The sequence below is a fragment of the Patagioenas fasciata genome, chromosome 2, assembly GCF_037038585.1.
Source record: "Patagioenas fasciata isolate bPatFas1 chromosome 2, bPatFas1.hap1, whole genome shotgun sequence".
NCBI classification, from domain to species: Eukaryota; Metazoa; Chordata; class Aves; order Columbiformes; family Columbidae; genus Patagioenas; species Patagioenas fasciata.
This window is the reverse complement of record NC_092521.1, coordinates 67,835,156-67,859,397: the sequence shown is the minus strand read 5'-3', so window position 1 is coordinate 67,859,397 and position 24,242 is coordinate 67,835,156. Positions and strand designations below refer to the sequence as shown.

At 43.2% G+C, this 24,242-nt stretch overlaps 1 protein-coding gene across 1 annotated transcript; it reads right to left on the bottom strand.

The window, feature by feature from the left end:
- Nucleotides 1-1,750: 1,750 nt before the first annotated feature.
- On the bottom strand, nt 1,751-7,639 carry IRX2 (iroquois homeobox 2). The gene is made up of 5 exons (XM_065832053.2): nt 7,310-7,639; nt 5,114-5,519; nt 3,932-4,669; nt 3,171-3,238; nt 1,751-2,348 (listed from the first exon to the last, which is right to left on the bottom strand). The coding sequence occupies exons 1-4, from the start codon at nt 7,550-7,552 to the stop codon at nt 3,195-3,197; spliced, it is 1,431 nt and encodes a 476-aa protein (XP_065688125.1). The 5' UTR covers nt 7,553-7,639; the 3' UTR covers nt 1,751-2,348; nt 3,171-3,194.
- Between the last annotated feature and the right edge of the window lie 16,603 nt (nt 7,640-24,242).

Sequence of the window (24,242 nt, the reverse complement as noted above, 5' to 3'; positions counted from 1 at the left end):
CACAGCTTTTGGTTTTTACCAATTGAAATGTACACGTTGTGTCCCACAGAGCCCTGGAACACAAAACGTGGGTGGTGGGGGCTGATGGAGTAGGAGCAAGAGTGGGCAAAAGAAAGTTCAGGCGTCTCCCTCGACATAAATAGTGCCTCCATAAAATCTTCCTAGAGTGCATAGTAAAGACTGTCGAGGATGATTATAGCAAATATGAGCATCTACTTCATGTGCTAAATTGGCGGGAAAAATCTGAATTACTTGTTAGCTGTTCGACTAGTTGTACGACACCGATGCACGCAGATACCATTGTGTTCTACCTCAGTGAAAAACAGAATGTTACAGCACCAAAGAAGTGTCATTCTACAGACAACATAAGAAGATGAGTAGGCCTCCAGCTGCAAGGGTCTTCAGTGTTTTATATTTAGCTAGATGGGTCCCAGAGTTTTCCAGAATTCAAATAATAATTTCTGCCCTATCAGATGAAAAACACATGCATTTTATCAATCAGTTAGACGTCTTTATAGGGATAAAATATATGAGAGCGGGGGAGGTGGTTGAGGGGTTGGGAGTGGTAAGATGGATCATGGGAATTGTGTATATGTATTTAAGAAAAACAGCTTCTTTTCTCCCTGTTTAATATAATCAAAACATATTTCCTGACTCCAGACAAGTACGCTCTTTATCCAGTTAACATTCCCAAGGCTGATGCCTGAAGTATCTAAGATCACTTTCAAATGCCCTTCCTAACAAGACCTGAGCAAGAGGCCACTAATTTTCACTGAACAAAAAGCCACTGGAGAGAGATCCGTTTGTCAATATCAACTGGTCCAGCAATTTCCCATCTTCAGACACATCGGCCTATCTGAGCTGGCAGATGTTTAGACAAGATTTTATAAATTGTTCAATATCAGACCATAATGAACCCCAACTGACCATTCCAAAGCAGCTAAAAGCATTCAGGATCTCCCCTGCTGGGATCTAATAATGCTCTCACGCTGGAACATTATTAATCATGGAATAAAATAGATGAGCCTCTTGAAAAATAAGTGTATGATTGATTAAAGGGCAATCTAAGAAGCTATTATTCTTGTTTTATAACCGTAAGTTATATTCACTCAATTTATCTTTCAGGGAAAATAAATGATTGTTCTTTTTTTTTTTCTGAAATTATATTATATGAGGATTCTCATTATTTTACTAAAAATTAAAATGATTAGTTGGCTGATTTTATGAGCCAAATCAAAGTGTATTTCCAATGCGACAGTAAAAATAGGGTTTACTGAGATAAAGAAAAAAAGCAGAAAATCATAAAAATCAGGAATTGGACTTTTTTATCTTCCACCCCCTCCCCTTTGCATAATTCCGTCAGAAGCAGAAACAAAGAAATTAGAAATAAGCCATAGCTGATTATAATTCCTTGTTCTTTTTTTTTTTTTTTTAATGGTGGATTTAAAGAATGTTAACTCAAATAAAGAGCTACTTCACACCCAACATAAATAGCTTTTAAGAAACATGCATGTATTCACATCACATATGCAAGTATATATACAAATACATATTTGCACACATGTGTGTATTTAAAGTTGAAGTATAACGGAACAACCCAGAATGAATTCATTTATGCAAAGCATATCTTTGCAACATATTTAAATTGCTTACTCATTTTATAATCTAAGCTGTGCTAGTGAAATTACAACTTTCGTCATTTTCTAAATAGTAGATCATTATTTGGGGGAAATGAACGAAAACCACCATATTGTTGCAGACTAGTCTGTTTTTATTTACAATTAGAGATATAAATTAGTAAAGAATTCTCGTTAAACAACCGAAGATTGTATAACCATCAATGTTTCAAATAAAAACCAGGCAAAATTTATTTACAAAAAGTTCAGATTCCATTGCAATACAACTTGCATAAATTACTAGAAGCTTTATATCGTTACAAAAATAAATATCAAATTTGTTTCCACTTTGTAAGGACTCAAGTTCTCCAATCACGTCTTTATTATCTCTACTGTATACATCTTTTACAAATAAATTTTACAATAAATCCTATCACACCTATCGAATATATACCGTGGCAATGAAGTGATCGATTCAAGATATCCTGAGAAAAACAGGTCTGCTTTTAAAAGTCACACATACATTGGGGAAACTATACTATACCAGAAAACTCACATATGTCCGACAAAATTCTGGTTTAATAATTAGAGTCTGAAGATTTAATAGTGCTCTGTGGTCTTCTTTTATACAGTGGCACAAGATGTGATCCGGATTTAGAGATTTGTTATATATATTAGCTCGGGGAGAGATGATGGCTTGCTGACTTTTTTCAAAGCAATTGTGACACCTACCTGTGGACCAAGGAAAAAACCAGATCATCCAAAAATCCTTCAATTACACACTAACACCATCACACGGACTTAAAAAAAAAAAAAAAAGTACGGCAAAATTCTTACTCGACTTCTAAGAAAATAATTAGTTGAAAAAATATCGGTAGAGCGACTTTTACTGTTTATTTAGCCCTAAATAGTGGAGGTATTAGGAATGGCATTGCTAGCTAGAGGCAAACCACAGATAACATGCCCTGCTTAAGATGCATGTCGGTCTCTAACAGTGGAACTGTCCCTTTTTATTTTAAATACATGGTCACTGTGTGAAGCCTCACTCAGAATGTATAATTTTAGCACTGACACATGAGCACAAGCGCTTTTTTTTAAACAACAATAGCTTTAAAGATATTTTTCCGAAGCTTTCTTTCCATAACATTTAAATAGTCCTTACGGCTTTGTCTTACACAAGTGAAGACTATGCAAGGTGGGGATACTGTCTAACCTGACTTAAAACTGAAAATAAATCCAAAGAGGAAATGACATAATGAGAGCTTAAAAAAAAAAAACAACACACACACACAAAAACAAAAACAAACAAACAAACAAACAAAAAACACACCAAAAAAAACCAACAAAAAAAACCCAAACAAACAACAAAAAAAACCCCACCACCACCCAGCCAACCAAACAAAACCACCACCAGCAGAAAAGTGTGGCTTAGTTCGTAATCAGAATCTTAAGTAATGAAGCAAAAAAAAATAATGCTAAGCAAGTCTACAACTGTGCTGCGTGTCTTAGACCTGATGCCAAATGATCAGTGTAATAGAAAATGTTCTCACTTACTTGCATTGCTGTGTGATTGCACTTCTATAGGTATGGTTGTACTCCTACTGTGCAGACTTCAGTGGGATCTGTCAAAATATAACCGTCAGTTAGTCACAGAACACAGCCAGCTAACTAGATTATACAGTTTGTGTAGGTCCCAACCCTCACTCGCACGGAATTCGTAACTGAGTCGTTTAAAAGACTGGTCTTTATTTTATAATTGCCCCTTTTCCAAGTGTTTTGTTAGAACAAGCTGATAATTATATTAGTAGAAAATTTTTTCGAAAAAAATAGCACAGAGTTAAAAATGACAGGCTTCATGTAATTTCACGTCCAAGGTCAGCAATTACCTAAATCCAAAGCTGAAAAGAAAAGTGAGAATACTGGAAATAAAGAGAGCAAAACCAGTTTGTCGGGGGAAAAAAAAAAAAAGAAAACGGGGAATGGCACCAGTGCTCTCTGCATATATTCGTGTGTAGTTTTCCACTTAAAAGCGACTTTTAAAAGATGCATTTGCAGCCTGTAAGACTGATCTGAAACTCGTCTTTTACAATTCCTCTCTCGGTTCCTAGAGGCAGGTATCGATACGACGGCGACATGCCGTTTTTAATCCCTAGATTATACTATTGCCCATCTTCACCCGGCGGTGGTAGTCCTGACAGTGCGCTAAGTTTTCTCCAGAGAAAATTTCAGTGTTTACAGTTTATAATGGACTTGTACGAGTCGAGAAAGGAGAGAGAGGGAGAAGGGGGAAGAAAGTGCAGAAACGAGTCACCTACCTTTCTTAGAGTCATAACTAGAGGGCCTGTAATGTTGTTCTAGCTGGTTAGTGATCGTTTTCAAAGAGTCACTGCTCTGCTTGTGGACAGAGCTGGCATTTAGGACAGTCTGACTTAGTCCCTCGTTTGAAGCCACTGCTCCGGAGTTGTATCTCAGGATTCCCTGGCTCTGCAGAGCGTTAAAGTTCCCATAGTTTGTATAATTGCTATAAAAAGGTGAGGTGTAATAAATATGTCTCCCTAGGAGGGAGGAGGGCGAGTAGGCAGCGCTGTGCGGGGCGGAGGCGGGGGTGGCCGAGGAGAGCGGCGCAGACTGGCAGCCTTGTCCCAGGCTCTGGTTCTTGAGGTCCGAGGTGGCGATTTCGGCCAGCGACCAGAGCTTGGGCTTGCTGGCCGGTGTCGGGGGGCCGGGAGAGGCGCGGCCGCCCAGCGCCGCCTTGCTGGCGCTGCGGGCGGCGTCGGCGTGCGGATGGCCGAGGAGCGGGGCCTCCACGGCCGCCAGGGGCGAGGAGGTGGCGGGCTTGGCCGGTGGGTCGCGGTCCCCGCCGCCGCCGTCGTCCTCCTCGATGTCTTCCTCCTCCTCCTCGTCCTCCTCCTCTTCTTCGATGTCCTCGTACTTGTCCTTGCACTCCGAGCCCGACTCGCAGAGGGGGTCGCCCGCTCGGCAGGGCAGCTTCTCGCCGTCCGACTCGGCGGAGCACGAGTGGTCCGTCAGCGAGTCGACTTGCAAGCTGATCCCTGCAAGGCCCCGCCGGGCACAGAAAGGCAAAGTCAAGGGGGGGCGGCAAAAGAGAGGCGGGTGAGAAGCAAGCACCACCACCACCACGGCGGCGGGCAGGGAGACGCAAGCCGTCCCAGCCTGTTCTGTGCAATCCCGTTTCGAGGAGCATCCATCCCCACGGGCTAGCTCCGTCGCGGCGCTCCGCACCTCTCCGCCTGCTCCCTGCAAGGTGCCGCGGCCCGCCACGGCACCTCCACCCGCCACCCCTCGCCCTCCCCGGCCACCGGCGCTGCGAGGCGACAAGCGCCCGGAGAAGCCGTAGGCGAGGGGACAGGACGCGGTTTGGGTAGCTTTTGTTAAATGCAGCCCCCCATCCCCCTTCCCTGCTACCCCGCTCCCGGGAGGACGCGAAGAGGCGAGATGGGACCACCCCACCGCGGCCGTGGTCATTCGGCGCCCACCTTCGTCCTCTGCAGAGGTTTCGTTGCTCTCGGGCATCTTCTCGGGACTCTCATCTTTACTCCTCGCCCCGTCGCCTTCGTCGTCGTCCTCATCCTCGCTCTTGTTTCGGGGGGCCCAGGTCATCTTGTTCTCCTTCTTGAGCCGCCGGCGGGCGTTGGCGAACCAGGTGGAGACCTGGGTGAGGGTCATCTTGGTGATGATGGCCAACATGATTTTCTCACCCTTGGTGGGGTAGGGGTTCTTGCGGTGCTCCTGCAGCCAGGCCTTCAGCGTGGCCGTGGCATCGCGGGTGGCGTTTTTCCTATACGCGGGGTCGTTGAGCTGGTAGGGGTAGGCAGGGCTGCCGTACGGGTGGTAGCTGATGGCTCCGGTCATCCCCGTCGTATGGGCATCGTAAGGGGAGCCCTGGACAGAACAAAACGATGGGGTTGGCAATTTGTTATTGCTGATAGCCATTAGTAAGTTGTCAAGGCGAGTTCGGTGGTTATATTTGTATTTCCCCGGGATGTTGTCTTGTATCCATATTCTATGAGGGGGAAAAGCAGCACCCAAAGGCCATTAAGTTGCGATTCCTCCCCCCCCCTTCCTCCGCCCAGCAGACAGACACAGACACACGCACTTGAAATCGGCGATGTTTTAATCTTTCTGACTAATTTTAACTCCTTGTAATTGAATATTTCCCAATATAATTTTTGAACCGTGCAGACATTTTAAAGGCCCTACAGGTAGTGTCTTGATATCTACATTTCTCTCAAAGGTTCAAAAGATGTTTCCTTTTTTGCTATAGAAAATACAACAAAGCCGCCACTTAGCAATTCACTGCACTAATGCATTGCAAATCCAATTTGCAAATCAGAAGATATGCACCGTTTCGAATTGTTCAAATGCGATGTAATTAGCATTTTAATTCGCCCTTTAACGTTTAAATTGCGCTTATTTAAGTCTGCATAATGGAAGAAAAGTTAAAGATATCGCTAAGGAACTCGCTAACTTTCAGCACGTCTCTGAATCACACAGATCCGCGAGTCACGGGCGCAACATCACCCAATATCCCGCACAGTTCACAACCTCGCTGCAACTTCCAGCTACTCGCCTACTGCTTCTCAACAGGAAAAACAACCAAGCGAGAACCTCGGATCTTTTATACCATCCCGAATAAAGACTGCACGACAATTTATGCACCGTGTTTTACAGACAGAAAACAAGTAGTTTCCCTGTCACTTTACAGAGAGAGAGCTACCTCGCTGCCATCCCCTCTAGGATCTCTACAGCGGCTCCAGTCTTAAATTCCGGGCACAGGTCTTTGTGTGTACGGACTAGATAAGTGTCTGACTTTGTGTGTGTGTTTATAAAACTATATAATCATATAAACGTGCAGTTTAATTATATAGTTTATGGTTTTATTTCTATAGTTTATGCACGGAATACACACACATGCAATTGCAAATGCTCCTTTTAACTAATAAGAAGAAAGTGAAATCCGAAACTGCGGCCACCACAACCATCTTGGGCTTAAGCGAAGCTCACAGATCGCAAACAGATGCTCCTTTTCATTCCTAAAATCCAGTTAAACCATTAGCACAAAACACACTGAAAGTAAATAAAACCACACGGAGATAAAGCCCGCAGCATCTCTGAATACCGACTTAAAAACTAGAGGGGAAAAAAAAGAAAAAAAAAAAACAAAAACAAAAACAGCAACAACAACAACAACAAAAGACAAAACCCTCCCCTATCCTGCCACAGAGAAAAGAAAAAAAAAAAAAAAGAAAGAAAGCGGGGATGGCGGGGGTGGTGGGAGAATGGAGCATCCAACTCAACTGCCTGAGACGATCTGTATTTCTTTAACCAGGGCTCCCGTACGGCTCCGCGAACCGAGGGGTGAGCCCGGGTCCCAGGCCCGCCGCCAGCGCGCTCCGCTGGGGCGTGGAGCGAAACGGCTTCCCGACCCCAACCCCGGTCCCGGCCCCAACTCCGCTCCCCTCCGCGCGTCTCCGCCAGCCCCGGTTAGGTTGCGAGACTGCTCGCAGTCCGGTGCGTGGCTGGCGCCAGCAGCGCGGCCGCGATGTGGGGCGCCTGGCTGTGCGACGTGGTGTCGGGGCTGATGGTGAGTGTGTGAGAAGAGAGTCTGAAGATGATGAGGATGAGAATGCGGATGCTAATGAAGAAGGAGAGGGTTTCTCTTCGGTAGTTACCATGTAGGAGGGGAATCCCGTGGCGGGGTCTGTGGAGTACTGGAGCGGGCTGGTGAAGCCTGTGGCCGCCGCCTGGGCGGTGAAAGCTGCCGATCCCGGGTAAGGGCTGAACGCCGATCCCGACGAAGACCTGGCCAGCTCCTCGCTCCTGGGGGCCGCCAGCGCCGACGCCCCGTACGCCGGGCAGGAGTACAGAGCCAGCGAGCCGGGGGGCTGGTAGAGGTAACCCTGAGGATAGGACATGGCTTGCACTGGCGTGCACAGGAGCAGGGAGGGGGCGAGGGTGACCGGCCCTACTGCTGCCGCTGCTCCTGGCGCTGCTTTCGTGCTCTCCCTCTCTCCCGCCCGCCCTCCCACCCTCCCTCCCTCCCTCCCTCCCTCTCTCTCTCTCTCTCTCTCTCCCCCCGGTTGGCTCTGTGCAGTTATGCAGAGAATCAGAATTGTTATATGCTCCCCCCCATGCGCACCCGGTCAGAATAAAAACAAACAGGAGGGGGAAAAAAAAGAACACCCCCAAAAAAGGGAAAATAAATCGAGCGGTCAGAAACCTAACCGGGAGGGAAAGGGCATGTGGGAAAGACGGAAGAGGAGAGGGTTAATAAAAAGAGACAGAGAAAGGGAGAGAAACAGAAGGGGAGAGAGGGAGAGAGAGAGAGAAGCGAGACCCCGAAATCAGAAAAGTGGCTGCTGCATATAGAGTTCTCCCAGCCAGCTCCCCCAGCGCCTGCGAGCCTGTATTTTGGGGGAAGTATAGAGTCTGAAGTGAAGAGTTGAGGGAAGGAGCACTCGAGTTTCTGAGGGACATTGGAAAACAGAGCTGTCCGTCACCGCCGCTCATCTGCATAGCGCGGCGGGCCCGCCCCCTCCCGCTCCGGCCCTGTCTCCTCCCGCGGCCGGCAGGCAGGCAGGCAAGGAAGCAGCGAAGGCAGGCTTTGTAATGCAAGCCAGCCTCTCTGACTGCGAGCACCCTGCTGAAGTCAAGCGATGATGCTGCTCATCAGCTCCTCTCAGGACTCGCGGAGCCATAAATACTCTTTCGCACACTCTCGATTACATCCCCCCTCTCCTTCTTTCTATACCCACGCGGGGAACAAAAAAGAATATGTGTTATAAATATATGCCTCCCTTCACGTAGGCACTCGCCGAAGCGCTATGTACACGCACACGTATCGTAGATGTGTGCATTTGCACGCTTGTGGATATGTAGGGCCAGGCTCGACGAAGCTGGGCAGTGTACAAGGGAAGAGCACTTTGTAGAAGTACTGCCCTATATGGTAGGAAAGAAGAGCAACTGCTCAAATCAGCAGATTCAGGATCGCGCTGTTCCTGGCAGCGAGAGCCTTATAGTCTTATAAGTTGCCACAAACAGTCAAGATCTAGTCATGGAGTGCGTTTGCACAGGAAGGGAAAAGAAAAAGAACCCTCATTTTTCTTTCATTTATATTCTACCTCATCTGGTGCGTGGGGAAGTGGCCTGGTTGACTCCTTCCGGGGGGCCAGCTGCCTTTCCCCACCTGTCTGACCTTTTGCAGGTCAGATAAATCTCCTGGAATACGATCATGACATAATTAATTTCCTAAATAACGTAATCTCTTCCTCTGCCCCCTCCCTTCGACCCCGACCGCCATCAGCTTCTAGCCATTGCCTCCTCCGGGAGGAAGAGACGAAGGCACCGATCTTCCCGACGCAAACATAAATACATGCATATATGTGCGTGTGCATTTTTGTAATGATTAGTCTAGAGAGACCCTTCAGGAACTGGTGGTGAGCTGCCCACACTCGAGCTCTGGCCTTTGCCTTCCGGGACGAGGCGCGGTGCAGGACGGCAGCAGCGGGCGGTCCCGTGTGTCTCCCCTCACCCGCGGCGGTGCTGGGCCTCTCCCCTTTCTCCCTCCGCACTCCCCCAGTCGCCCCCTCCCCAGCCCCGGGGCACGGCGTTGGGCCCTGCCCACCCCACCGAGCGGCTGCCGGCGGGGTCGAGGCGCGCTAGGCCACTCCGCGCCTCCCGGCCCGCACCTGCGCCCCACAACGCCGCTGCCGCCCGGGCGGGGCAGGATCAGGCCGGCAGGTAGGGACGGGGCCGCCGGGGCCACAGGGCTGGGAGCCACCGCGCTTCCCGCAAGCTCTTCACCCCCAGCCTGCGCAGGTTTAGGAGCCCGGGATAAGCTAAAAAAAAAAAAAAAAGTGTAGGGGTTCACATTAAAAAAAAAAGAAAATAAGAAAAAAAAGTGTTCATCAAATCGTGTGTTTTAGTTTTTTAACATCTGGGAGTGAGCAGTTATCCCGTATTTAACCAAATGAAGTCGCTTGACGTTTACGGCCGACTTCTTCATGGAACACCTCTTTCGGTTAGGTAGGACGGAGAACACCCATCTGGTGAGGCACACCGGGCAATCGGCTCGCCAGTGATAGGAGAGGAGATGGCAAATAGCTGAAGAATTGCGGGTAGCAGGGCAGCCCATTGTAAATCAATTAAACATGCAGCTAATAAAAATCTACACTTCGAAACGATAGCCTTGCGGACACAGCGGGGAAAATGCCGTATTGAAACTACAGTTAATTATCGGGATGCGTATACTGCATACTGTCTGAAGAAATCCGAGTTTTCCATTTTCTTTTTCTATCTGATTTTTTTTGTCTCCCTTCCTATCCTCCTCTCCTGTGAAACCCACATACTAGTTTACCCTTGCCCCTGCACACAGCAACAGAGATCTGGTCACCAGACATACCGGATTAATTCCTGTCCAGATCTATCAAGTGGTCTGTAGAAGAGACAATCCTTAAAAAACAAGGTGAGGGGGAGGAGGTTAACACCAACAGGTATTTCTTGTCATTAACTCCCGACTTCCTGATAAGAGAGTGATAAACAACTGGTAAACTCAGTGCAACAGATTACAGAAAAGACATTTGCTTCCCTGCTTGGTGATTAATGCGCATATATTAAATAAAAATAGTAACTCTAAAACCAAGAGTTTTATATAAAACACATTCATATTTCAGTAGGTCTACGGAATAATCGATATCATGCGATTACATCTGAATAGTCAATTCCTGTGTTCCGCAGACCGATTTTTAAGTATATGAGCTCTGCTTCTGAACAGAGCAGCAGCTGGAGAGCTGAGAATGCAAAATTAATTATAACATTGTAAAGTCATACATGAATCTCTCTAAGTCAACCTGCATGCCTTGCAAAATGTGCTATACTCTCTGCATTTTTATTTGGGAAACCAAGTCTGCTCTTTTCCAGCAGGAGTGGTGTAAGTAAGTGTTTATCTACGCGAATTGATTGCTTTTAGTTCCTCCTCTTTAATAATTAGTGGAACAATACAGATTGGGAATACAATGGCCGTTGTGTTTACATTATAACAAGGGATTAATGCTATTAAGTGAGTGTTACAGTTATGACCTGGGAAGAGTACTTAAATAAATACCGTGATCCCAGGAGAATTGATATAATTCAGTTCAGGGTGTGTGTAGATAGGCATAGACACACACACGGGAGATACAAATCTCCATACATATCTACACGCATATACATGTTGTACACGCTAGGTATACGTGCCAGTCTGTGTAAAATGTAGGTGGTTTTGCCTCCATCTGCATGTCTTTCGTCTATGAAAATATATTTTTGTGATTTCGGTGGGAAGAATGTTTAAATCAGAACATTACTGCCCTTCCCCCAAAGACAAAGAGCAACAGATTATATTTCTGTTTTAATTTGTGCAGACCAAAACTACAGTTTTATATCCAGAAACGGGGTTAATTTCACAATCAGAGATTAACAGAGTAAAATATTATCATTTCAAAAGACAACTTCTTGCATTGATTTGATTTGCATATTTTTTGTATGGCTTCAGAAAGGAATGGATTTACCCACTGCAAGGAGACGGTATGCATTTTATTACAGTAAGTACACCACTAATTTGACTCTGCACAATATGGAGCACGAGTAGCTAGTAGGGTCACTTACATATAGCTGGGGAAGTCTTTGCGATAACCAAATCAGAAAACCGTGTCACTAACGTTTTTACATATCGATCAGTGTACCTGGCTGTATGTAACTTCTCGGAGTTATCTCTGTTTGATTTGAATGCCTTTCTCAGGGAAGAGGTTTTTCATCTTCCTGGCTTCGTCGCCGAGATCTAATTTTCCCATAGTACTACCCGTTACTAATAAAAAGCCGTCTAACTTGCGCTTTTAAACAATAGAACAGTATTACATGCACTTTTTATTGGCAATAACTGTGGCAAATTAACGTGCCTACACAGAGACGTCAAGACTTCAGACACTGCGTTTTTATTTGAATAATCTATTCATTAGTTCAGCGTTTACCTTCCTAGATTTTAGCGGTGCTTTCGCTTGTCTTCTTTAATTCAGTTTGCTCCAGCACAGCTGAGAAGGTAGTCAAGTTCCCCCCCACCCCAAACACCCTCTGCCCCTTTTCAGCTATCGCTTATTGCCGTCCTGGGAGACAGGTTTTGCCGTTTGCAATTTATTAGCTACATCCCCTTGCACTAGTGACAGAGGCTGAAGTTTTCGGGCGAGTGAAGTTGAAAGCCACGTCTGTGGGAATGGCATCGGTGTCCCCGTTGCGGGAGAGCTCGCTGCGAGCAGCGGCTGCCTCTGCCCGGAGCTTGGGCGTCTGCATGGGGGCCCTTCGCTCAGCACCCCGCTCCCGTTCAAGTAAAAGACAAAAAAGGAAAAAAAAAAAAAAATTAAAATCTCGTTGAAGATCTCTCCACGCTTCAGGAGGGCTCGCTGTGGCCCGGAGAGGCGCACACGCCTATTACCCGGACAATGCCCATTGCCCAATTGTCATGACACCGGTCAGCAACTTCTTAAAAGTGAAGCTTGGTGAGGTTTGGAGATATAACACAATGCGCAGCAGAAACAGTTTCCTGTGACATAACCACACAATGGTCTGGGAATGCTTTCTCCTTTCTCTCATGAAATGGGGGACTGCCACCATCTCCCGGAGACAACGACGTGAAATAATAGGCTATTGTATTTAAAAATAACAAATGTCACAAGCGAACTGAGCAAGAGGAGTTGTCCAGTTTTCTAGTAAAAGCAGCCCGCTTTACGAGGCTCTTTCTGAGCGAGTTGCTTCGCAGGAGCGACCTGGTGAGCTGGACGAGCCGTTCTGCAGTAGATTTGCTCACAGGGTTAAAGCAAAGAGCGAGGGAAACAGCAAGGGAAAAAGGAAAAGAACTTTTCTTTCCCCATCTTCAGGATAAAATCTTTAGTTCAGACTGTGTATGGGAGGGGGCGCTGTGGCAATGAATTCGCCAGCGCTCCCGAGCACTGGCAGCGTAATTGTTTATGTAAGCTCCTTCCCTGAGATTTCTGTTCATATTTCAGTCAGTACTTTTATTAACAATATTATCTAACTGTCGCCCCGTTATACCTGCACTAAAAGGTGGACTGTTCGCATGACTTCTGGTCACTTCCTCCCCCCCGCCTTATCTCTTTTAATATTTTTTTTTCCCTTTTCACTTCGGTAAGAGTGGAACAGTGTATTTCATTTTCAAAATACACTACAAGAAGGGTCTGCCCAGGGGAGCGCTGAGAATTCAGATGACTCTCTATAACATGCAAACGCGCACAAATAGACACATATGAAATGTATCCCCTGCTTGTAGCTTTTTTTTTTTTTTTGCTTATTTCCCCTCTTTGTCTCCCTCTCCCCCTACTCCCCCCCTCTCCCCGGCTTCTGTAGCTTTAACAGTTTGCACTAATAACGGGGGTCACGTTTTTACGAGGATTCATCTCCCTCTTTTTGGGACATTATTTGGGGCAGTGTTGAAAAGAAAAAAAGGTGGGGGGAGGGTAGGAAAAAAAAAAAAAAAGAAACCCAAAGAGGATCTCTAAAATACAGATCTGATGCTCACAAAAGTTAATTCCCATCTGTCACACTGTTATTAAGAGTCTTATTCATTTTCTGCTTAGGGAAATATAAGCAAATATGTATCCGTAAATGCAACATAAAAGACGTCCAAAGCTTTCCTGGAGTCTGCTATTTTCACCTGAAAGGCAGACAGTGTTTCTCAGGGAGAGAACAAGTGTACGATCCACAGGTGGGATATAGTTCCTACTTCTTCAGGGGGAAAGGGAGGAAAAAAAAAAAATCAGTGTATCCGGTTTTTGAACGAGCTGTCGAGCCATTCGTGCGGCGGAGGCACAGAAGTCCCGTCTCCCGCCCCGAGGGACTCGGAGTGGCCGCTTTCCCCCTTCGCACCTCCCATCGCTGGCCGCTTCCCGCAGCGCTCCGCGCTTCCCCGCGGAGCGGCCTGCGCTGTCGGCCGCCGCCTGCGCGGAGCTGCGGCCGCTTCTTGCGGCGCCCCGACACCACACCGAGCAGCCCATGTCGGGCTAAGGCTGGGCGACCCCCTCCACCGGCGACGGGGAGGGGAGGGCTGCCCTGGGGAGCGGCTGGCAGGCCCGTCGGGAGGGGAAGAGCTGGCTCGGGGGGTCAGCTCCCCCCTCCTCGCACACTGCCGGAGGGGGATGAAGAGCTCCCAACCCCCCATCTCCGGCTCCTCTGGAGCCAGGCAGTCAATAACCACGTCTTTGCCTCTGAATTTTGTACTCGGCTAGCGTGTTTTGGAAAGACTGCTTCAGTTAGTAGGAGGCTGAATGACTTCAGCGCCTGGTACGCTTTCAAAGTGGGTGATGGACAAACTAAAGGAAAAGTGGAACTATTTACTGAAAAGTTGTTTTCTGTTAAGGACTCACATTAAAAACGATTCTTCCGACACGAATAGTCAACAAGTAGGCTTGGGCACTTTGGTGCCTATGGAGCACTCGTAGGCAGGTTACTGGGCGTGCTTCATCTGGAATAGATGCGTATAAATGGAGTTCTACTGATCGTTCCTCAAACTTCTGTCAGACTTAAAATTCTTTTAGGCAGTTTTGAAGTCATTCTGCCAGACACTTTACCCTCCTTGTAATTGCCATCATCTGTTTGATCACTACTTTTAACACTAGAGAGCACCTGCTCACCTGCTTTGTGATTTCTCTCATTCATGCATACATTCATTCACCTCTGTGTCTATACACTTCTGTATCCATCATTTGTAGACCCAGAAACACATTTCTAGATCAAGCTTATCCCCCACTTCCAAACCAGAGAGTCTCACTTTCTCCAGTAAATTACTTTCATCAACAGATAAGACCTCTTTGTATTCATTTCAAACCAGGTAGTTTCCTTTCTCCAAAAAGTCAACTATCCCCATTGTGTGTTAGAGAATCATGTGAGGTTGTGTGTGTGTTTCCAAATGCAGACAGAAAAAAACCCAGAAAAACTGTAGTCATACCCAGGAAAAGTATTACATGTTCATGTGTTTAGTGACACTAGGAAGTGTTAATAAAATATATTTAAAATTGATGCTACATAGTACACATTCAGGTAGTTTTATAATATTTTTGTGTTCTCTCCCATTAACAGGTGGAATTAAGGGTAATTGAAATTCTTAGTTTCGTATTTTCCTTTAAATTGATATTTCCTCTAAATCAATGTTGAATATCCAGTGTTCCTTACATTTAGTTAAGGAATTACTACTTTTTTTTTTTTTTAATTCTCTACCTTCAAGCTTTACTCCAAACTAGAATCTTCAAATTTTTGGGGAAAGATTTTTCATAATACTAGTCCTTCATATGTAAACGGTAAACAAGCATCCCCTCAAATATTACTTTGAATATTACTGCAAGCAAAAAACCCATAATACCATGTGTAACTTGTTTCAAAAAATGCTATCTAGGTTTATTCATATGGTCTCACTGCTTTTCCTGGTTTTGTAGCAATGCTAAAGCAAACTGCCAGTGGAACCAAGCTTCCTCATGTTACTTAAAGAAAGGGCATACAGACCATCTGGTCATTAGCTTTTCAACCTGAATCTGTGCAGGTTTTAGGATGCTTTCATCTGGGAAAGGCTGGTCATCAATTTGGCAATGAGAAGCCCGAACACGTGCACATTTCTCCTCATACAACTGACCTGTTTCTATCAGTAGGAGACTAGCTGAGGAATTGTGATTCTATTCCGTCTGATACCAACATGGTTTTGAGAATGACATAAACTGTTGAATTTTTTGTGTGTTTGGCTATGCTCAGCACAACAGTGGGATCCTGTTGTGGCTAAAATACTATGTATAGGCTGGCTCTTCACTCTGGAAGGGTTGGAGAGCTTGTTTGTTTGTTGTTTGTTGTTGGTTTTTTTTTTTTTTTTTTTTTTTTTACTAGTAGTAAGACATCTGGGAGAAAAAAATATCTTGACAGAGATCTTCTAAAAGAAGATGTCAACACAAATTACTCAACAGATTTTCTTCAGTTTTCAGAACAACATTTTACGTTTGAAGTGTAGGTTCCAGGAGTTTAAAAGAACAAATCTCTTCATTCTTATCAAGAGACAATGAATTCTGCTTTATGCAGCTCAACCTTAAAACACATGACCTTTCAGTGCATCTCTAAAAGGAAAGTAGTGAAATGATCCCTTTTTTCTTTTTTCGGATGTTCCGCAATTGCTAATTAGTGAAGCCATAGAAGATCGTGACTCCTTTGAAACAGTTTTTGAGAATTATGTCATTATCTTGAACACCAGAGGTCCACAATGTTTAAATTTTATTTCTCATGCAAATACACCACCCGACATTTTCATCTGGGACCCATTTGGTGGAGTCCTTGTACATGAAAGATAGGAACTGATAAGGATGGGAAGAAAAAACAAGTAATTAACCAGCAGCTTCCACTATGACATTTTGTCTCAAATTATTCTTTCCTGGGATCATCAAAATTTCTATAGCATTCTGGTCTTTTAGTTTTTTAAAGCTGTTTGATTCTCAGAACAAAAGCGAACCAAAAGTTTCTCCCTTTCACTGTTTTCCTTGCCTGCTGCTACTCACTTCACTTAGCTGAGTTTTTTCTAGAACATAATAGTGTGCCGGAAGCGTCATGACTTGGCAATGGTGGATTTGCCTTTGTGACCTTCAGAAGGGAATAATCCCACCAAAAGAATTTTGAGTTGTTTCTCGTTGTTTGAACTTCAGTCCAACTATTAGATGTATCAGATATCCTTCACTATAGGTTTAAGTGAGTTTTCTTTATAAACTAACAACACTTAATTTTGTAAATACACAGATTTAAGAAATTGTTCAGCATTACTCTTGTAAGAATGTATAATAGGTTTTTTGTTTTGCACAAACACAGTTAATATGGCATATGCACTTGTACATAATTTTCTTCTCCCCCTCGCAAAGAAAAGGTACTTAATTTCTAGCACATCTTGTGTTTCAGTTGAATTTATGCACCTTATCAGATTTGTGAACACTTTCCACTAAAAATATTTCCATTAACTTCATTAAAAAAGAAGTGTGAAGGGATAAAACATTAAATCTAATCCTTGTAAAAAATACGGTTATAAAGGAATTTTCTCCTCTAGATAGGCTTGTTTCAACTATGCAACTGAAAGATGAAGCGGTACACTTAATATGCTTTTTTTTGTTTGTTTGTTTGTTTTAATTGTTTGCTCTGTTTTCACCTGATTAATGGAATTGTCTTTTTCAGCTCTCTTAATTGACTTTTGTTTAACAGAGTTTGCTTAAAAAAAATATTGGTCCACTAACACCAGAAACTAATCTACGACTTTTCCTTGGGATGAGCCTTTTGTTATTCTTTTACTTCCTCCCTTTTTCCACTTTAGTTTGCCACATGCTATCCACAAGATTCACTTTTCTTAAAGTCACTGCTCAGGATTTTGTCAACGGAATATGTAGGCCATGACTACTGTTTATTTTTTCAGGCTCGCAATGTTGTTCGTAGGAAATCTCAGTCAAGTTTTAAAAAAAGGTTATTTCATCAGTGTTCAAGTTTACTCTTTAATATTATGTAGGAGATCAAGACTCCGTAATACCAGGTGCAGCACAAATGCACAGCTGAAAGGACTGCTCCTACCCTACACAGTAAATAGGACATGTATATAGGAATACTAGTGGGCAGGCAGTAATGCTAACAGACTTTTATAGATCTGGTAGTAAGACTAGGAACACATATTATGGTTTTTGACTTAAGAATTTCAGCATAAGTTAGGTCATAAAAAAAAAAAAAAAAAGATAACAATCATGGAAGTATCAAAGAAAATATTGCTAGGGGAAGGGCCATGGAAGCAATTGACTTTTCCAACCAAGAGGCAGAATCAAGTGCACAGCAGGACGGAGCTGGTGTAGGTAACCATAGAGCAAACACATGAAGTGGAACTTTACACACAAGAAGCTACAAGACAAGGAGCAAATTAGATACATCCACTTTTCATATTTATAATAATGAAACTTTATACTCATGACTAGATAATAAAGAAAGGATTCTGTGATGTTTTTCCCTTCTTTAACAGACAAAATGAGACCCTTGAACTTTAGTGTCTGCAGTTGGGCAAGAACAATCTCTTCATGAACTGACTATATTTCTGTCTCTTCATATCTTAAAGCATATGAAAGCATCAGCAGTAAGATTGTTCTCTCCACTACTCTTATTAAAACTGTATCAGGAATTATTTCCTTCGTGCAGAATGTGTATTTCATTATTTTAATTCATTTGTTATATTCCATTATTGATATTTACAGCAAAGCTCTTTTAAATTAGTTCTCTAGAGTACTTTTGAGCTGATTACTTGATCTTTCTTGGTTCTTTAATACATGCCTGGGGGTCAACAACAACATTAGAGGAAATTCCGCTGAGGGACCAAAGGTTGGATTACATTCCAAGTGAAGATAGATTGTTACTTTGGCTACTGTACTTGAATATTCTGTACATTTAAACATGCTTTTTTTTGAGCTTCCTAGTTAAAAAAAATTATTCTTTTTTTTTTTTTTTTTCACCTATTATTCTATGTGATATATAACTCTAGATTTCAGTAGAATCAAATAAAGAAGTTCTATCAAATAAGACGTATATGGCAAAAATTAGTTTCGAGTATTAGAGCACAGCCCATTTCATCCTGGGACCTGTATATAAAATGTAAACATCACATTAAGTTTCAGGGTAACGCTCAAGAACAATGTACAAATTGAGTGCACTTCACAAATCAGCTGTGTGTGCTCTCTGGGTCAGCACAAGGGATTTGAGGTAAGCACATCAGCTGACACATCCTTCATTTCCATTTAAGAAAAATAATTTCCTGTGGGACTCTGAAGGAAACTATGATCATCACCAGCCAGCCTGGATGACCAGGGGTTCAAGCCTGTAGGATGCACTGTGGCATGCACTTTCTCCAGCATGCAGACCCAACCGTTGTGTATCATGTAGTGACAGGGACACTTGGTTGGTGGGTATATAGGCATATATAGGAGATCACACAACTTCCATTTGAATAGGCTGGCTGGGGAACCTGGTTTGATGACAGGTCAGGATCAAAATACTGCGGAGAGGTAAATTCCTGTGGTTAAGATCTGTCTGAAGAAGCTGTGCCAGCATCTTGGCTTTGATTTAGGGAGCATTTTGGCATTGCTTCAAGAAGACTTCTGGGCCTAAAAGGCATTTTCAAAGACAGTGACATAACTAGAAGCCTATACCTTGTTTGCCTTGGTGTGATTTGGGCTAGAAAGTCTCTAACTCCCTGCCACAGTTGGTATTTGATAAAAGAAAACTCTTCTAAAATGTTTGACTAGGTAATGCCCTGATCAATAATTTGGTTCCTGTGCTTGCAACTATAAACAGCACAGAGCCTGAAAGCCTGTAAAAACTGGGTCCCTCACCTGTACCGGAACTGATATTTTTTGAGTAAATGGATGGCAAAAATTAATACTTGAAAAGAAAGGCCTTGGTCAAGTCATATGTCCTGCTGCACTCAGCTACACTGCTGAAGCAGTGAGAGTCCTACATGTCCATGACAGGCAGAGCTGAACCAGAAACCAGGTACTTAGAACAGATCCATTGCATATCAGAAATGTAAGACATCCTCTCTGTCATACCGGTGCCTTGTTGAATTCTCTCTCAGTCTCTTCATTGCTTCTTTTTTCACTCCATATGCAATGCCCTTCTGTCTATGGCCTCTTCTTGGGAGAATTTCTTTGAGTTTACAGTAAAACCCAATGTCTTTCATGTAGTGCTGCAAGGGAAGTAGATGCAAACTAAGCTCTGGGAGGTGAGAAGGAATAGAAAAAAAATAGCTTGCTGACTTTTGAAAACAAGAATTGAAAAATAAAATATTAGTCTAAAGGGTTCAAAGAGCAAGCAGAAATCAAAATTAAACAGCTGGTCTCTCAGAGAACAGCTCTGTTGCAAATGGTGTTTTACTGTAAAGGATATTTTGGGAAATTCAGGGCTGAGAATTCTTACTTTAGCACCAAGAAAGTTGGTTGAAATGCTAATTAAAACCAGAATTATAAAAGACCCAGCTGAAAATATTATGATGGAGACAGATCACCATGGCTTCTGTAAAAGAAATCTGTGCCTCTGTAAGCTATTCACATTCTTTTAATTGTTGGGTGTGATAACAAAAGAGTGAATACAAGAAGATTGGAAGACATAATTTATTTGGACTTTCACAAAAGATGACAAAATTCACTCTGTAAATCTCATGAATTAGCTAGGTTCAGTAAATAGATGTGGACTTTCTTATCAACAACTCCATCCACTCATGGGGTCTTGCTGTCCTCAGCGTGGCAACAAGAGCTAAGAAACATCAAAAACCACTTCATTTTTTGTGATGGTACCTTAGCCAATAGAGCAAAGTATTCAACAAAAAGGTGCAGCACTGATTTACACAATGACACAGTAATTGTGTTAATATTATTTTTACCTAATTTTTATTGTTCAAATAAGTCTGTTTGTTCTTCTGAAAAAAATTGCCTATTTTTTTCCCCTAAACAGTCCCTATCTCTTCAATCTGTCATCATACAAGCTTTTTAATGTCTAGAATAATTTTGTTCATCTGCCTCTGCTTTTGTTAGCAACTTCAGCAACAAATTACAATTTTGGGCAAAGAAAGTCTTTGTTCAAGATCCTAATTCTTTATGCAACAGTGCCAGAACACCCAGAACACAAGAATTCCCAGAGATGCTCCAGGAAAAAAAAAATGGCAAAGACCAAACTTGATATTCCTATAATGTTAAAAAGCCTTCAAAATATCAAACTGAGAAAGAGGAGAGAAAGAAAGAGAGAGAGAAGACAGAAGAAGAGAACAAGAGAAAGAGAGTGGAAGAAAGAGAGAGAGAGAGGAAGGAAGGAAGGAAGCAAGCAAGCAAGCTTTCCAGTGAATTCTATTTTTCAGATTAAAAAAAAAAAAAGATAATATTGATTTAACAAAAGGAAGATTTGTCCTCAAGACAAACACTGAAAAATCAGAAGTCCTCAATATAAATTCATCAGCACCAGAGGACTCAGTCAATTAGGAACAGAGCAGATGATACTTTTTACCTCAAGGGTATCAAACAAATTTTACCTGTTTTATTTTCCAACATCCTGGTGCCTGCTGTGATCCACATTCATCCAGCTTTCCTAAATAGAGACAGCATATACCTAACTTGCAGTGACACATTTACACAGCACTTTTCCCTGTGACCTAGAATTGTGCATACTTGGTACTTTGAGAGTCTGTGTGGATTCAAAAGCAAAGTAACTTTATTCCTGAGGTGTGATACTGAAACTAATAAACTCAGCTGACAGCTGGAGATGGGGCATCTGTATGGCACAGCAGTAGGCCATATGGCTTAGCACTTCAGGTCAGCATTAGCTCAAGGTGCTCTTCCCCCAGCACAGTCTGATGTGTTTGTAGGTTTCTGGGAGGTCTGTGAACATGTGAAAATGTTCTGCAGGCTCAGTTTGTCCTAAAGGCCGCAAGTTTTCCTTTTACTGCTTAACCTCTGAGATCTTCTTTTTATTCAGGAGAGTCCTTAGCCCGCAAAGGGAGTGTTGCATGTCTTTCACCTTGTCCTGAAAATAATCTAAATCTGCCAGTTATGCTGGGTCTTGCTTTGTTACCTCTCTAAATCCTAAATAGGAAACTTTTGTCATGAAAATCTACAGAATAAAAACCACCTATATGTGTAGCCCCTCTGTAAAACAAGCTTTTAAAATCACCGTATCTGTAGTTATCAGGTGAGATTCGCAGTTAGCATAATTCAGTTTACAAATACAGAGGCAGTTTCTGCTAGCAGAGACTTTGACCCATAATTGTTCTGGGGGAGGTATTTGTGTGGAGATCACAAGATGTTTTGTCCTGGAATGTCTGGTACACAGGCATCTAGGAAGGACTAGGCAAAAGGAGGGGAGAAGGAATGTAAAAGAAAATGGAAAATAATAAAGAGCAACAAAAACATTCATGGCATATCTGGTTTTAATTTTTCTTAACAGATCTGGGTTTCTGGTAGGCTATTCTGGTTATGACTAAACTAACTCTTTGGGGGCACTTCTGGTCTGTATGGCCAGAAAAAGTGCAGTGCTTACATGCTTTTTAGCTCTTAATGTTTGCTTGTTTGTGAAGCTGAGTGGAATTTTTCAACTGATTTTTCTTTTTGGCAGTGGAGGCAGAGATATACAAAGGCATTTTGAAAAAAAAGTGCTAATTTTATTGAATGTTTTCCTTTGAAAAGAACCTTGTACTTTTGTGAAAGAATCAAATGCTTCCTTTTGACATTTTTGTAAGTGAAGTATTTCAATTATTTCATTTGAAATGACATTCCATTTTGAAATTTCCTTTCAATTTTTTGAGAAAAACAGTTTTAAAAGGTTTGAACCCACATAAAATATGTTGGGTTGCACCACTTTTGCAATGTTTCATGAAACTATAAAAAAGAGAATAATTTTAAATTTGATCCAAAACAATCCCCACTTCTTTTTCTCTGAGCTACCAATGAACTAAAATCTATCTTTTGCCTTGATCGACCTACTGAAACTAAATGAAGAATTATTGGGATATGAACTAATATATTTTTCCCAGTTTTTCATACAATTTTTGGAGGCAGTTTTCTGCTACAGATGAAATTCAATTAACTGCTTCACAGTATTTCCATCATTCATATATCTCTAGTGTTGTGAAGTAAAATCAGGGGTCACTTCTGTTTCCGCAGCTCATGAGAGGACAGACGGGTCTTTGATGACGACCTGGACTTTTTCCTTACTGCGAACTCCCTGAAGAGACCAAAAGGTCTTTTAAACAATACAATTTGTATAGAATAGAAATGAGAACGTTTAACTTCACAAATAAATAAATAAATAAATAAACAAACAACAAAACAACATTTTCTCTCTCTGCGAGGACAGGGAAAAAAAAAAGATTGTAAGCAGCTTCACCCCTCTCAGCCCTTTCCCCCTGTGTGGTGTTAGGTGGGTACTTGCTTCCAGGTTTGGCTTCAGTCAGCTCTGTGACTTTCTGCGTTGCAGTAAGCTCCATGCAGTCCTCTCTGATCCCTAGAAAGTTTTCTTCCTGTCACCAAGGGAGCCTGGCTGTGCACATGTTCCCTGCTCCTTTCATGAGCCTCTCCATGAACAGCAGGCTCCCATCTTCTCGCTAGGGCTCCCATTCTCTTCTCCTCTCTCTGCTACACCCCAAAGCCGGGGAGCTCCTCCTCTCCTCCTCCTCCTCCCACCCGGTCCTCAAGCATGCTCATCTGCTCTCCAGGGAAAGAAGGAATCTCTGCTCCCTCCAGGAGGTCCATCTGACCTAGTCACTCTCTTTTTAAAGGAGCATGACATACAACGGAGAACAAAAAAATAAAACAGATGCTGTCCAAAATAAACCTATTCACATGTCAGAAGAGAAAATCAGCACATCTCCCAGCCTTGGTTCTCTCAAACCCCTGTCATGTGGACACTTAGGCCCTCCAGCTGTTTGTTCTCTGTGTATGGAGCAATGAGACCACGTTCTGGTAACTTCTGCACAAACTGGCCAGGTTCCATCAGATTTTTTGATCCAAAGCTTTTACCCATTTCCAGATTGCAACTTGCTCAGTGCATTTTACACGAGACACATGAAAATAGAGGGACTAAATCCAAGATTGTTTCTCTCTCATGCTCATGAAAATACCAAGGGCTGCATGGACAACAGTACCTAACATGGTGGGTCTGTGAGCTGCCTAAAAATCCTTGTGCTACTTTACAGGGGGCTTTGAAAACCATATTGGGCTTGTGTGCAACTGTCTTTTACTTATCCTCCCCAAAATTATGCTAATTGCTAATGTCTGGGTAGCAAGCCCAAACCTAAGTCGTCTTCAGCAGCCCGGTAAAGTCTGAGAATGCCTCGGTGTCTTCATGGACAGTGCACGACTTGGAACAGTAATTTATGGCAGAATTAGAGAGAGAGCAGAGTGAAGTCGAGAAACATTTTCAGCATTTTTACTGCTGTATCTCACTATGTTGCTATGTTCAGGTGTCTTATTTTCCTTCATGAAAGATTAATGGAACTGACTGATGATGGTTTCATGTGGTTTAAGGCCAGAAAGGATTATTAGATCATCTTAGCCTGACATCTCATGCATTACAGGCCATAAAAGGTATATGCACATGACAGGGTGCAGTGCCATACAGAGATACCCGTGCTACCTCTGAACAAATTAGCTCAGCTACAGGAAGCAATAAAGTTGCATTAGACTGCGAGCAGTGCTGAAAGTGGTGCAGCTAATGTAGTCCAGGCATGCTAGCTCCTGGCTGGAGCTGTGCTGACTCCAGTACCAAAACTGTCACTGCCATGAGTGGCTCTGCTGCCACTAATACATTCCCTCCACCAAACAAACTATTTAGATTCAAACATCTCAGATTCAGGGACAGTAACCTGCAGCTGACTGGAGAAATTAAGACCATGACATTGCTGGCTGGAAGGGATTTGTCCACCAATGCTCTCCACACTATTGTTATGAGGAAGGCAAAACTCCATTAAATCACTGCCTGATCAAAGGCTTGTGTGGGATGACCCACACCAGTGTAGTTCAGCTTCTTCTGGTGGGTGAT